This window comes from Haemaphysalis longicornis, unplaced genomic scaffold (genome assembly GCF_048455015.1).
Source record: "Haemaphysalis longicornis isolate Haplotype H1 unplaced genomic scaffold, Haemaphysalis longicornis Haplotype H1 scaffold_11, whole genome shotgun sequence".
In the NCBI taxonomy this organism is placed as follows: Eukaryota; Metazoa; Arthropoda; class Arachnida; order Ixodida; family Ixodidae; genus Haemaphysalis; species Haemaphysalis longicornis.
In genome coordinates, this window is record NW_027526214.1 from 124095344 (window position 1) to 124109293 (window position 13950).

The 13950-nt window shown below is 49.9% G+C and overlaps 1 protein-coding gene across 2 annotated transcripts in view; it reads left to right on the top strand.

Moving 5' to 3' along the window:
* Positions 1-13950, top strand: part of LOC144160988 (transmembrane channel-like protein 5) — an 88631-nt gene that overhangs the window by 69066 nt on the left and 5615 nt on the right. For both annotated transcript variants that reach the window (XM_077692050.1, XM_077692052.1), the window contains exons 14-16: positions 921-1124; positions 5572-5751; positions 13327-13405. In XM_077692050.1, the coding sequence (XP_077548176.1) occupies positions 921-1124; positions 5572-5751; positions 13327-13405 (463 nt within the window). The remainder of the gene's footprint in view (positions 1-920; positions 1125-5571; positions 5752-13326; positions 13406-13950) is intronic.

Sequence of the window (13950 nt, forward strand, 5' to 3'; positions counted from 1 at the left end):
GCCAGCGCAGGGCCAGCACCATGGCGCTGCCTCTGCGCGTAGAGTGACGTGGTTAGGTGCAGCTACAGTTTGTTGCGCATGCCGGAATGCAGCCAATCGGGCAAACCAAGTTACGCATGCGAGAAAAGGGATAATACTCTGGTGAAAGTTCACGCAATAGATAGTCATGCGCGGTAGTTGCGCAAGCAGCGATTAGTATTCTGCCGCGATGTTAAGCCTAAAGTTCCCTTGGGTACCGGCTTCGGGCGGAGCTGGCTGATCTGAGCACTTTGAAGCTGGCGCCCCGGAAGCGTTCTTTTCTATTGGCGCAACGGTGAAGTCCACACGCCGTGTACGGATTGGCGCATCGTGCGCTAGCCTCATTCGCAGGAGCCTAGCGTGATAGAAAATGGTGCCGTTGATAAGTGCGCCTTAAGGAAAGTTTGTGAAGCTCAAGGGGGCCTTTTCTCACTCTGGTCCTTTTCCGACGTCCTTATGGCGTAAGTTAAGTATGCTTTCTGAATACGGGGGTTAGTCTTTGACTGAAGACAGAATACAAGTTTAGTTCATTAAGATGATGGCTTGATACCAATGATATAATTTTTTATTGCATACTTCAAACAGATAAGTGAGATATCGAGGAAAGCAAGCAACTCCTTAGACACTTCGCAGCAATTTCTCTATGACAGTGCAGTTCATGCTGTTGGCAGCCAGCCACCGCCATGAAACGTGACTGGGTGATTGTGGTGGGGCCTGTAGCTCCGTATGACCGTATCACTTGAATGCTAAAACATGCAGTCAGCGCAGCGATGACCATGTCCTGGCCCGTATCACATCACTGCGGCGGGAAATGTGGGAGCTTTCCTGCACTTCCGGCCTTTGCCTCGGTTGTCAAGGAGAGCCCTCTGGTGCCTGAAGAATCCCGTTGCGGGTCCTCGCAGGGCGGGCCTGTTCTACTGCCCGCTGCTGCCGCTGGTGGGCTGTGTGAAGCTGGTGGTGACGTTCTACGTGAAGCGGGTGAGCGTCATGTGCACCCAGCCCTCGGTGCGCCCCTGGCGCGCCGTGCACGCGCAGACCGTCTTCCTGGCCCTGGCCTTCCTCAGCTTCGGCCTGGCCACCGCCACCCTCGGATACGCCCTGCTCCAGTGCGTATCCAGTGCTGCTGTCGCTGCTCCGAGGGGGGGGGGTCGCGCGAGGTGGGGGCCAGCCAGGCACTGCCGGTGCGGTGCAGAGCGTGACCTAGAGGATACCAAACCACTCCTAGTCACAAAAAGAGGGCGCAGTATTGAGCCAAGATAGCCTCGTACAGTGGAAAGGAAAAATATTAGAATCAGTGGGCCTGTAACCCAGGGTGTTCGTTCCAAAACCCACGACTCCACCCATAGGCTACTCCACCCACAGCAGTGATTGCTCAAGGGAATAGAACCAGTGTTCCGAGGGAAGCGGTGTACGGTGCTGGGTGCAGTCAGGAAGGGGTCTGCTCTTGCTGACCCCCACGGGAACGCAATCTCGCCCCACAGTTGCGAAACTCTGCACAGGCCTGTGTGTCAAAAACCAGTGCACGGCTGTCCTCCTGTGCTGGGGGCAAGTGGACTAGCCTGCCATCCAGTGCACAGTACTCCAGTGCTTGCGGCTGCTGTTGCTGCCTCAGGTCATAAAAGAGGGACTCCGTGAAAACATGCTCGGTAAATTAGTTCAATGTTTCTCAGTTTGGAAAGCAAGCCTTATTTTATCAAATTTTGTTATTACTCAAAGTGAATGTTCAGTTATTTGTCTCCTGTAGTTGCTGCACCCATACGCTCGCCCCCTCAGGATCATTGACGCAGGGGTGTTTGCGCACCATGGCTTTTGAAGCCTACTAGTTTCACAGGTGGTGCACATTGAAAAACCCTGGTCAGCAAATAAATTGTGAGCAGTTTGCTTTTCTAGCAGGTACTGCAGTGTGCAAAGACGCAGTACTGTCCCCACTTTGGGTTGAAAGCGAAAATGCCTGTGTGTTGAGATTTCAGTGCACGTTAAGTATCCCCAGTGGTCGAAATTAATCCAGAGCCCTCCACTGCAGCGTGCATTGTAACCCAGGTGCAGCTCCGGCGCATAAAAACTTTTTCCTCCCACTACCACGATACAGAGCTGTTCCTGGCTGCTCTACCAGCCTGTTTCTAAGCCATGTTATGTTCCCACCTTGGAGATTTGAATCACGGGTGCATTCCCGTGAGTAGAAGAACGCACTGTTGAGCAGTACTCAGGATAGCGGGTGTGCCGTGCTGCAGGCGGGAGAATTCAAAGCGCATCGTCCGCAGCACAGTGCTCACTGCATTGGAGCTCTACCACTTGCATTCAGTTTAGTGGAAGGAATTTTAATTGTACAAGTAGATGTGTGTGCCCATTTGGAAGAAAATTCAGTGCCCTTGCACACGCTGAAGAAGGATGACCAGCCAAGCTGGGCACACTTCAAGGAGTACACAAAACAGCTCTGCGCACTTGCTTGTAACTTGCCATTGAGCATACTACCATGCCAGTTGACTGAATGGAACTTGGCCAGGCAAACATGGGGCTGACAAGGCCATGTAGGCGGGAACTCCACATAGTAACTTACAAATTCACTGTCAACTACGGAATTGTGAAGGGTATAGGGGAAACTCAGCGTGACTTTAGAGTCTTCTTAGCGGCTAATTCTCACATGAGGGTAGCTCTGATTAAACGAGGGTTACAGCTGTTTTCTGTAACCGTACTTCTTAGGTACCAACACACGTGGTGGAAATTTCCATTCTACACAATTGCACAGACGCACGCTATGCAGGAAAAGCGAGACATGTACTGGTTGGCTGTAAAAAGTCACCACAGAAATGAGGGAGAGTGCACTCACACAAAATGCACGTTCACCTCATGGAGCAGCCACATTGTAATTATTTTTTTATTATTATTTCTTCATAGGACAGAAGCACTTTTCCCGTCTCACACCAGTCGAATAGGGTTTTTTTTTTTTCATTTCCAGCATTTGGTTTCCCTAGTTTACAGTCTTTCTCAACACAGCAGTAGGATCTGCCACAATACAGAAGATTGATGGGAATGGGAGAGCGAGGAAAAGTGCCTTGGATCAATTTGGGTTTTGAGATTGAGGTGAAACAGCTGTCCCGCCCCCCTCAAAAAAAATTCCGGGAATTAGGCACACAGTTCGGAGTGTGTGTCCCCCTTGTCACCCGTACAGTCTCTATAACCAGTGCATCGTGAGCTTTGTGCAGTGCCTTCCAGCTCCTGTTCCCTCTTAATAGGAGTTAAAAGCGCATTTATACAGGGACAACAGCAACAACTAAAAAATAGCAAGGACAGGACAAGTGCTGGTCCATGCCTTGTCCATCTTTCTTTCCTGGTTTCCTTCATCTAAATGCACTGTTAACCCCTTTGACATGCTTTGCTAACTGGCCCACCAAATCGTCCTCATGAACTCCTGCTGCAGAAAGCCTTGACTGCATTGCCTCAAAACCGCGGCCGGCTAAATGCACACGGCAAGGTTCCTGCAATTGCAGTCTCGAACTCACCGCACGTAGTCTGTAGATAATCAGAGGCTTTTATTTACTTACCGATACTGCAACGCTCACTTGAGGGTCATAACAGGGAGAAGTGTAAAACAAGAAAACAATATACAGTAACAAGCAAGACATTAGGTTTCGTGCTGCCGGTGGTGCAATTCTAGTGAGCACCAAAACTCTTCGACATTAACTAGAAACAGCATAACACTGGAAGTCTATTCCACACTTTTATGCTATAAAGAAAAAGAGAGTGTTCGAAGGCGTCTGGATGCCATTATGGCCTTATTGGGTCGCTATGGTTGAACAGAGCTCCTGGTTTGGGGGCAGATTGCATGTATGCGTCTTTGTTTTCATTTTTTCATTTGGCCCCTCATAATTGGAAGCAGTAGTTCCAACCTTTGCTTTTCGCTGCTCGCTTGCAGCAGCTCCAGGGTGCAGGATTTAACATATCTGTGACGGGTTCTATCCTGGGGGCGAATAAAGCGCTCCACATCATAGAAATGCAGTCAAACCCTGCAATAACGAAACTGCTGGGGGAAGCCAAAAAGTTCGCTTTTTCAAGAATTTCACTGCGCGAGACTGAAACATAAACGACAGGGAAATTGCCACAAACAAACCGAGTATTTATTTCTGGAAGTCGGTTGTACATATTACTGTGTGAGCCTTACCTTGTAAAGCTTCACAGCTGAGCTCTCGCACTACACAAAATGGTTCATTGGTAGCCGTCGTCTTCCGTGTTTGAGAATGACTGAATTGTTTCGTATGCATCCAAAACATGCCTCAGGTTTGCCCTGTCTGCAAGAGTTTTTTTTTCTTCTTTTTCTTCTTGGTTCTCGGCACCAAACATGCCCGTCATGCAAGCAAAGTTCTGCCCTTCTGTTGACGAACTTCGCCAGACAGAGGCACCTCATTCCCATGCACTTTGTGGATGTCTGGAAAGGCCGCAGTCACTATTTCCCTTGCACACATTGTAAAGAGCAAACTGCACACGGTTCCGCACTCGTCGGTGCTGTTCCGCTTCTGGGCTGGCGGAAACATCTTATTGAGAGCAGCCTTTCCAATCACCACACACACAGCGAACGCACGCGTGCTGTTCAGCGGTACCTGGCTAGGATAGCTGCTTAGCCCAAACCGTCGTATGTCGCCCCCTGGCGGTGTTGTTGTGAGGCTGCCTCCGTGGCTGCTTGCTGCACAGTCTTTTCTGCCAGCAGATATGGCGACAGCCGTGCAAGCAGCCTGTAGCAGAAGTTCACACGATTTGAGTCTGCAGAACATGCATTGTGGCACTTTTTAGGCATTGTTATCCTCAAATGGGTCGATATCATGTCAACTGGACTTGCAGCGAATTTCGTTAACGCAGGATCACTGTCCAAAAACTTTTGTTGCTGAGAGATATGCAGTACATGGGTTGCTATGGACGTTTTCTGGGGATTATTTTGTAGTCGTGGGCTGTCATTATTGCGCGGTTTGACTGTATGCGGAAAAAACAGATGCCACATTGGTCATTGGTGAGTCTGCAGTCTGTGTGAGAGTGTAAACATCAAAGAGCCGCAGTGTGCCCAGCTTGCGATGCACGCCTCTTTTGTCCAGCCTTGGCGTTCTCATTTTCATCAGCAGCAGCATCAGACCAATTTTCAGTTTTACGTCAAAAGGCAAAACTGCGTGAAAGAAGGCAAAAGGTGTTGGCACACCTGACAGAGGCCAGCCCTTCCTTCCTCGAGACGAGCCGTTCTTAGGAAACAGCAGTTGAAAGACCGCTACGTTATCAACTCGAATTGAGCAAAGAGTAAAACTGGTATAGTGCACTAGGCAGTGTGGTTTTTGTGCACACCAACACCCAAGTCGGAAAATCATAGCCAGGAGGACAACAGGGAAAAACACACACCGAACACAAAGTGCGTGGAAAGTAAGGAAGACGGACAGATAATGTAGAATGATGGAAATGGAAGAGAAGCCTTTGCACGCACTAACAGGCTTGGAAACGTCGAAGCACAGCTAAGCATATGATGCCAAGCCTTGATGCCAAGCCTGAGCAGCGCATTCTCTCCCTTTCCCGTGCCAGCATCAAGCCGTCGGAGGTGTGCGGGCCCTTCAAGGGCCTGGAGACTACGTACGCGGCCTTCCTCGACCTCTTCCCAAGGCTCGACCGGCTGACGTCGGCCGCCGAGAGCATGGACACCGGCCGGGCCTTCCAGTACCTGCTCTCCCCCTTCGCCTTCTTCCTCGGCATCGTCCTCCTCAGGTGGGCAGCAAAGTGCACTTCGGGGGGGCAAGATCTCCTTAGAAAGACCCTTCCTTTGTCTCGGTAATGATGAGGCCAAATGTACCGCAAACTTCCGACAAATGACCGGGCCATCGAAGCGAGCCGATGAAGCAGGGGCGACTCCCTGGCCACTTTGCAGTGATTCCTCTGCGAGGCCGCAGCATCTCGTGCTACAATGTGCAAGTGGCGACCGCTGACCTGAACCACCCCCGGTTAACATGAGTGCGCAGTCGTAGTGGGGCCCCCTAGTGCTGTTTGATCGTGTCGACTGAATGCTAATGCACAGTTAAGGAGCTGATAAGTGCTTTTGGTGCTGGCCCCCATTATCTGTGTCACTCCCGCCCGTGTGATGTCACTGCGGCGCAAAATGTAAGTCTTTCCGGCAGGGTGTCGAACCGGAAAAAATACCGGTTCGGTTACGGTTCGGGTTCGGGTGAAATAATTTCGTTCCGGTTCAGTTCCGGTTCGACAAAATTATGTGCCGAACCGGTTCGCGAACCGGTTCGGGAGCTTGAACCGGTTCGCGAACCGGTTCGATGAATTGAATTGTCACTGAAATTAGAAAAAAAAACATTTAGTAGTTTAAAGCGACAGTAAAGTCAAAACACAAACAAAAATTCAAAATGCTGCTGTTCCCCAAGGGCAGTGGCGCAATTGCAAAGCAAACTTTAAATAATCACGAGATATTAGAAAAACAGATGAAGTGGTGACGATTTACTACCTACTTTCTCGTCCAGACTTTATGTTGTCCTAGCGACTATTCATAAAGCCACCGCCGAGAGATATGACGGTGGGATATACAGGGTGTCCCAGCTATCATGCACCAAGATTTAAAAAACGAGTAAAGGCGTAACTCGAAAGAAACCAGGTGCATAATGTTTGCAGTACTGTGAAGAAGCGGACAGTATTTTTTTCTTTAATGACACTTAATTAACTAATTGTAATTAATTATCTAACTCGAGTAATACTCTCCTAATCACTAAAGTGTCAATGAGGCACTTGAAGGTAACCACGAGGGGCATCTAACTGTGGTATTTTCAGCGATGAACTAATTGCGTACACATTTATTATGACTGATAAAGGAAACCCGCGAAATATGAAAAATACCACGTGACGGCGCCTCCGCGCGCACCGTAAAGCAACGCCCTCAAACAGGCTGCCTCTGAGTTAGCCAGAATGAAATAAACAAAAGAAAGAAAGAAGAAATCGCGACCGAGTTTGTTCCTTATCTGCACACGCGTCCCGGGAATCTTGCTGTTGCTGCTCCTTCCATGCATGCTATTATCAAGGTGATGCGCTGTCTTTTCGGGCGGATAACACGCGAAGCAGTTGCTTTCAATCAGCTTTGTTTGGGGACGCTGCTTTACAATGCGCGCGTAAGCGTCGTCACGTGGTATTTTTCATATTTCGCGGGTTTCCTTAATCAGTCAAAATAAATGAGTACGCAATTAGTTCGTCGCTGAAAATAGCGCAGTTAGATGCCCCTCGTGGTTACCTACAAGTGCCTCATTGACACCTTAGTGATTAGGGAAGTATTTCTCTAGTTAGATAATTAATTACAATCAATTAATTAAGTCTCATTAACGAAAAAATTACTCTCCGCAACTTCACAGTACTGCAAACATTATGCACTAGGTTTTCTTCGAGTTACGCAATTTCTCTTTTTTTAAATCTTGGTGCATGATAGCTGGGACACCCTGTATATTCTGCCCTTTCATTTTTTGTTAAAATCGCAATCGCCACTATGGAATCGCCTATCACGCTTACCTTGAAGCCTTAAATTTAGGTCTGCGTACTGGCGTGTTGAAATATCAGCGCTAATTACCAATGGCGCACATTTTTTTAATATTTGTAACAAAACAGAACAACCCTACTACAGGCACATAAATACTACCAATGAATTAGATCATTTGGTCACCCTGAATAATTTGTTAGCTGTCACCCTATCGAATGTGTTAGCCACACTTTTGTTAAAAGTAAGCTTTAGTTAACGCTCAGTCACTGCATTATTTCTCTGACCACTGCAATTCCTTTTGCGAAAGCTATACTGGATGTGTGCATTACAATCAGTATGTCATCGTACCGCCTGACCCCCGGCCATCGTTCCGTGTGCTACATTGCGTAACCTTATAACAGATTATGCTGTTACAAAATGAAAGGGAAATTTTACGCGCGGAGCATAAGAAGAACTTTTTTGGGTAGGCGCTCTTTAATTCGTCCACAGCAGTACTCCCCTCTGACCTGCCTCGGTGGCTCAGTGCCTAAGGCACTGCTGAGCGCGAGGTCGCGGGTTCGATTCCCGGCCGAAGCGGCCGCTTTTCTGATGGAGGCGAAAAGCAAAAACGCCTGTGTGTACGAAATTTCGGCGCACGTTAAAGATCCCCAGGTGGTCAAAATTAATTCGAAGCCCTCCACTACGGCGCGCCTCATCGCCTGTGCTGGGTCGGCGCGTTAAACCCCACAATCAAATCAAATCAGTACTCCCCTCCGGATCGAGTAGCAGTAGAAGTAATGTAGCGAGTTGGGCAGTCAGTACAAGTGCACCTTCGAAAAAAAAGCAGATCTGAAAGAGAAAAAACTGCAGAACAAGCAGAAAAGATGATCGCTCGGCGAATGGGACAGTGTGAGGTACCGGCCGTCCTTTCTGCACGTGTCATCTGCTTTATTACTGTTTCTGCTTCCAAGACAAGGTCGAGGACTGCAGTTTCTTGCCAAGAGATTAAGTGCGCACCTTAACAGTTTTCCCTGACATATCTGTTGTTATTTGTACTTGTAAAAAACGGAGCTTGTCCACTGTACTGTCCTCAAAAATGGTCGTGGGTAAGGGACATCGAAGCCACTTGTAGTCAGCATCAAGTGGTTTAGCCACTGAGCCGCTCCTGCGGTCAAATTTGTCAAATATTACAATTTGCAGGTGTCGGACCTTTTAAACAAATTATGAAATGGAAAAAGTTTGCACACATCGGGCTTTCGCTGCTGCACACTGGAGCACTCCTGCAGCCTGATTGCTCCACTAAAGTTGCAGCTAGGGAAGGGCAAAGTCGTTTTATATCCCCTGCAAGCTGCGGAGAATGACATTTCCTTTGGTCAGCTTCCACTACGCTCGCGCTTCCAGCAGCAACAGACCATTGCTACATTGGTGCTCATTCATTTCCCTTGTTGTTACATAGAGTGTGATAGTGTTCAATTGTCTGGAGGGGGAAGTGAGCGAGCAGGTACGAAGTTGATGGTACGTGAAAGAAAAAAAAGCCTGAATTGCATTGACTGTGCAATGTCAACAACAGAGGGTCGAACCGTTTCGGCATGAACCGGTAACCGTTATTTCTTTTTTCGGTTCAGTTCCGGTTCGGGTTCAGCGTGCTCAAAAAATAACGGTTCGGGTTCGGGTTCAGTTCCGGCAAAAATACCGGTTCAGTTCCGGTTTTCGGTTCGGTTCGGTTCCGGTTCGACACCCTGCTTTCCGGTTAGAAAACTGCCTTTCGTGGCAGTAATGTGGCTGAGTGAGCTACCGGAGGCAAGTGTGCTCAAACTGAACAAAGTTTCATCCTGTCTTCGTGGCCCCTGTAACTACTCACCGTGTCGAGTCGCTTTCCCATTCCGCAAGTTGGTGCTGCCTGCCATGCAAGAGCATTTCCAGTGGCACTTTCATGCCGAACGTCGCTCGCTGATCCCTAACAATTTTCCAGCATTTGATTTCTTCTTTATTTCCTTGTTTGATACCCACAGCACCTTCTGGCGTTACAGTGGGGAGGAATAACAACGAGTTACTCGTTGACCCAAAGAGGGGCCAGAGGGAAAGGGAAAACAGTGCGCGGTGCTCTTGCAATCTCACAACTGATGCTCGTCAAGCACAGTGTGCTATCCTGCAATTGGACTGGTTTGGATGTTTTAAGATTTCCACTTGTCAGTTGGGGGTGCGCTAGGATGACGTCGTTGTGGGGGCCACTATTTGGGTGCCACCACTTACCTAGATGGCAAACACGAGCGCCGCAATGTCATTGGTTGTAGTGTGTATGTTTTCAGCTGGGGACAGTGTTGATGATGGCCCGGATGTAGGAAGCCAGTGCTTACAACTCTTCATGTGGTGTCAAGTGTGAGCGTAATGCAAGCATCCAGTTGGCTGCTGCATTGAGCTTTGACTGGTTCATAGAGCCAATTAGTCTGCGGGTTAAAGGAGCACTGACGCAAAAATTTTATGTCACCCTTTTATTGCTTTTATCGATGCTTAATGGCCTGGCAAACCTGAAACAGCACTTCAAATACTTCAGCACGCGATAGTTAATTACATTGAACGGCCTGAAAATTGTTTGTTTCAAATTCCCGCGCTTTCATCCCGAACGGCGCATATGACAGAATCCCGGCCTGACCTCACCGCTTTGTGCGGACGTCAGCGGTGCCCGCCGCTCGTGGGGTCGCGCACATTAAGTGACGTCATGAGTTTTTGACGAGTGCTGTCGCGTCACTTCTTTTGGCTTCATGGAGTGATGTCACGCTGATGTCCATTTGCTGAGCGCCGCTCCGTGCGCTGCTCCGTCGGTGCGATAAATGAGATCCAATTGAACTATGTTCTTCGTGTCGCAGGCCGCTCATATTTCAGCCAGGGTATTCTCTTGAGTGAAGGAAGTGAACTGTGCAATGATATTAACGCCGAAAATTGGTGTCAGTGCTCCTTGAAGTGGAAGGAGCCTATTGGTGGAGGAAGAGCATTGGTCTTGGAGCACTCTTGGTGTGGGGGTCGAGTGCTGGGGCTCCTGTACCTGCTGTGTAGCGGGGCCTGTGCTCATAGGGCTGCACACGGATACAGATTAGAGGGAAGTCTGGTGCCGGTGTCCAGGCTAGCCGAGTCACGTATCGAGTAGGAACATTCCACCACTGCTTGGCATGGCTCGCCAAGTGGCCCAAAAGTTGCCTGCGGCTGCAAAAATGCCCTGCAGTATTGCTCTGAAAGACTACTTGAAGTTGCTTTACTGACGAGGAAGCGCAGCCCATGTCAGGGATGCTTTAGAAGCGTCGTGCAAGATGAAGGAGGACAAAACGGTTACCCCACATTTTGTTGACCTTCAGGGTTTGGGGCAGCCCAGCCAAGTAGGAGAGGAACATTGCTAGCTGCTGTGGTGGTGCCCACAGTGGCCCGCTCTCTCTCTCTCTCTCGTATGTATTGGTGTGAAACTGTATGCCGTCAGCCAGTCGGGGTCGGAGTGCCACTCCAGGCCAGTGAGAGTGGGGAGGAGGGGCCATATTCGAGTGGCTGCAGATGAGACCACCTGGTGCAAGGTCACTAGTCGCCAGCTGTCTCCAGCCCTCGTTGCAGTGACTTTTGGGGAGTACGGTCAGCCGCATTCTGGGTCACAGAACCTTGGGGTGCGGGGAGGTGAGGGGTCAGAGGTAAAACCTTCTTTTTCTCTTTTGCTGTTCCCCTTGGTGCCCGATGTGGCCAGGCTGTCGATGTGCCAGTGGCCCCTTTCTAGTGCTGAGACATGCGCACATCCTCTCCCCCAGAGCTCGTAGTACTTGAGAGGCATGATGAAGCAGGTGCAGCAGCAGCAGCAGCCGCCCCCTCAGGGAGGCACATCTAGCAGGCGAGCAGCCTGAAGGATCCCTTTGGATCAGCGCTTGCATCACCGCTGCACGTGCCACAGTTGTGGGAGTTTCCTTTTTTCTCCCCTTCCCGTGTACATTTGAGCACGTGCTCTTCCCGTGCTGCTGCTGCTGCCCAACCTTGGAGGGGCCAAAAGAGCCCTGGTTCCATGTGAGTGAACTAGCCTTTTTGAGAACCCACCTGGCTCCATTGCAGCCATGAGAGACATTAGTGAAACTGGATTCTGCGCTTTAGTGATGCAGCATGGGAAGCAGTGACGTGTGCCATGTCGGCACTGGAAACATATAGTGTACCAGTGCACTCCAGCACCCAAGTGACTGGCAGTAGGCACCCCACTGCAGTCGCCCACTCCTGTTTCTCGGCCTTGGTGGCTCTCCACGTTGGCGCCTGCCAGTAGCACAGCAAACAAGATGCTGTGACGTCATAGAGACGTCCCCTCGGAGTGGCCACTGGTTCGCACGTTTTCCCTAACATGTTGCGCTGTTTGCGATAAAGTCGGTGTCATTGTTATCTGGACAAAGCAGTCGTTGTGACGAGCCAAACCTGCATTCTATCTCCATGGCCCCTTTACGCACAGGCTGTTTCGTACACTGGCCTGTGTAAGCGTCACACCACTTCCATGAAATAGACTCTCACCAATAATGCAGCGTAGACCATTTTTTATGTAACCATGTGCAGTGTGGGACTGGAAAGACAGTGTTCTTTTTTTTTTTTTTTGTCCCCACTGATTTTTTTCCCCATAAAACTCGATGCATGAGCATACTGCACAAAACATGGTTGCCCGAAGCAAAACAATGTGGGGGTTTTTTTTTGCCAATACACCAAGTAGTCTCAGCAGTGCAAAAAAAAAAAGAAAGAAAAAGGGTCAGTTGTCAGGCAAAGCACACTCCCGCAGTTGTGCGGACACAACAAAGTGAAAGGAACAGCGTGCCTGTGTTTTTAGGAGTCCTTTGTTTGAGTGGCAGTAACAAAGAGTGCTTGAGAGCTAGGTTAGTTGCGGTTTGGCTTGTCCGCGCATGTAATGGTGCATGTAGTGCGACTGCAGTGTGGATGTTTGTGGCTGCCATGATGAGCGGTCTGCACTGCACCATCAGTTGGGAGCTTGCGAGACCCCATTGGGCTAAGCACGCAACAACCACGGAGACCAAGTGTTAGTTCGGAGGTGGCAAGAAACCAGTTGGAAGCAGCACAGACGACGGCGCGGACTATGGAGGGAGTGGCACTTCTCACGACCTGTCCACCAAGTGAGTACTCAGGGGAGGCGGCCGGCGGCCAAGTGTGAAGCAGGCCCAGTGCGCTGCACCGTGGTTGGAGGCAGGGAGCGGGTGGACGGAACTCATCAGGGGGCCCTTGGAAAGCCCTGTTGTGCTGCTTCCATTTTGCGTTGCTGCACTTGTCAGTTTCGGTAAACTTCTAGTGCTTCGCAGCAATTTTTTAGCCTGCAGTGCCACTGCTTTGGTTGCCAACGTGGCAAAGCCAGGGAGTTGGAATGCCATTCGCGGTTCAGTTGTGTGACATTGCAACCGAGCTGCCAGCTCAGTGGTGTTCACTTTAATATGCCTGAGGCACGGATGCCTGGATGCATTCCAGTGGCCTTGCAACAGCAATGCCATTGTGGTTAGCACTGAAGCGTTGTCCCGTTGTGACTTTGCACCTTTTTGGGAGGGGTGATAATAGGGCTTGGTGCAAGGGGCAGCGCATTGTGTTTGCTCAGTAGGCAGTGAATGGTGTGCACCCCACGTGAGGAGGGTCCCAGCTGCAGTTCATGGTGCATTTTCATAGACAGTGTGCTGCTGTCACGTGGCGGCAGGACAGGCGAGAGGAAGCACGGTAGGTGGGGAAGCGGCAACCTGTCCATACCAAGAGCGCACTCCTGCCCTTCGTCCCCTGTTTGTTGTTGTGGTCGTCACTGCTCCAGAGGACGCCCCCTCCCTCTCCCTCTCCCCCTGGTGCAGCCTGTGCCTGTACTACATGCGGGCCCTGGCGCACGCCCATGCCGAGATGGTGGCCCTGCTGCGGGAACAGCTCATCATGGTGGGTGCTCTCCCGCTCTCGCTGCGCGCCCTCGGGGGGGGGCTCCGTGCTGGCGGGGGGGGAATCCATGCTGGCCAAGTTATTTCACACGTCATTTCAAGTTCGTTAATTGCTAAAAGAAATGGGCTCCAAGTCAGGGATTACTTGCAAGCTTCATGCAACACAAACAAAAAAGAGAAAGATGACACCTTTTTTGTTGATTTTTAGGCTTCACTGGGGTTTTCTGAAAAGGCGCCATATGGCGAGTCACGCCAAGCAGGATAGGAACATCGGTAGCTGCTAAGGCAAGGCACGCAATTGCAGCAGCACATTTCCCTGTCGTACGTATTTGTATGAAAGTCAATGTTCAGAAGCAACTGGGATGGTCCACAAAGTGCTTTGGAGATGCCATTGTGCCCAAGTCTTGAGGGGGTAATTTCAGCAGTTTTCGACACCAGGAGTTTTTCCTTCGTTACAGCCAATATCACACATGGCTCTCGTGGTTTCAGTTTCGTTATGAAAAGTGACTGAAAAGTGTGATGACTGAAGTGTGACTGAAAAAGTGA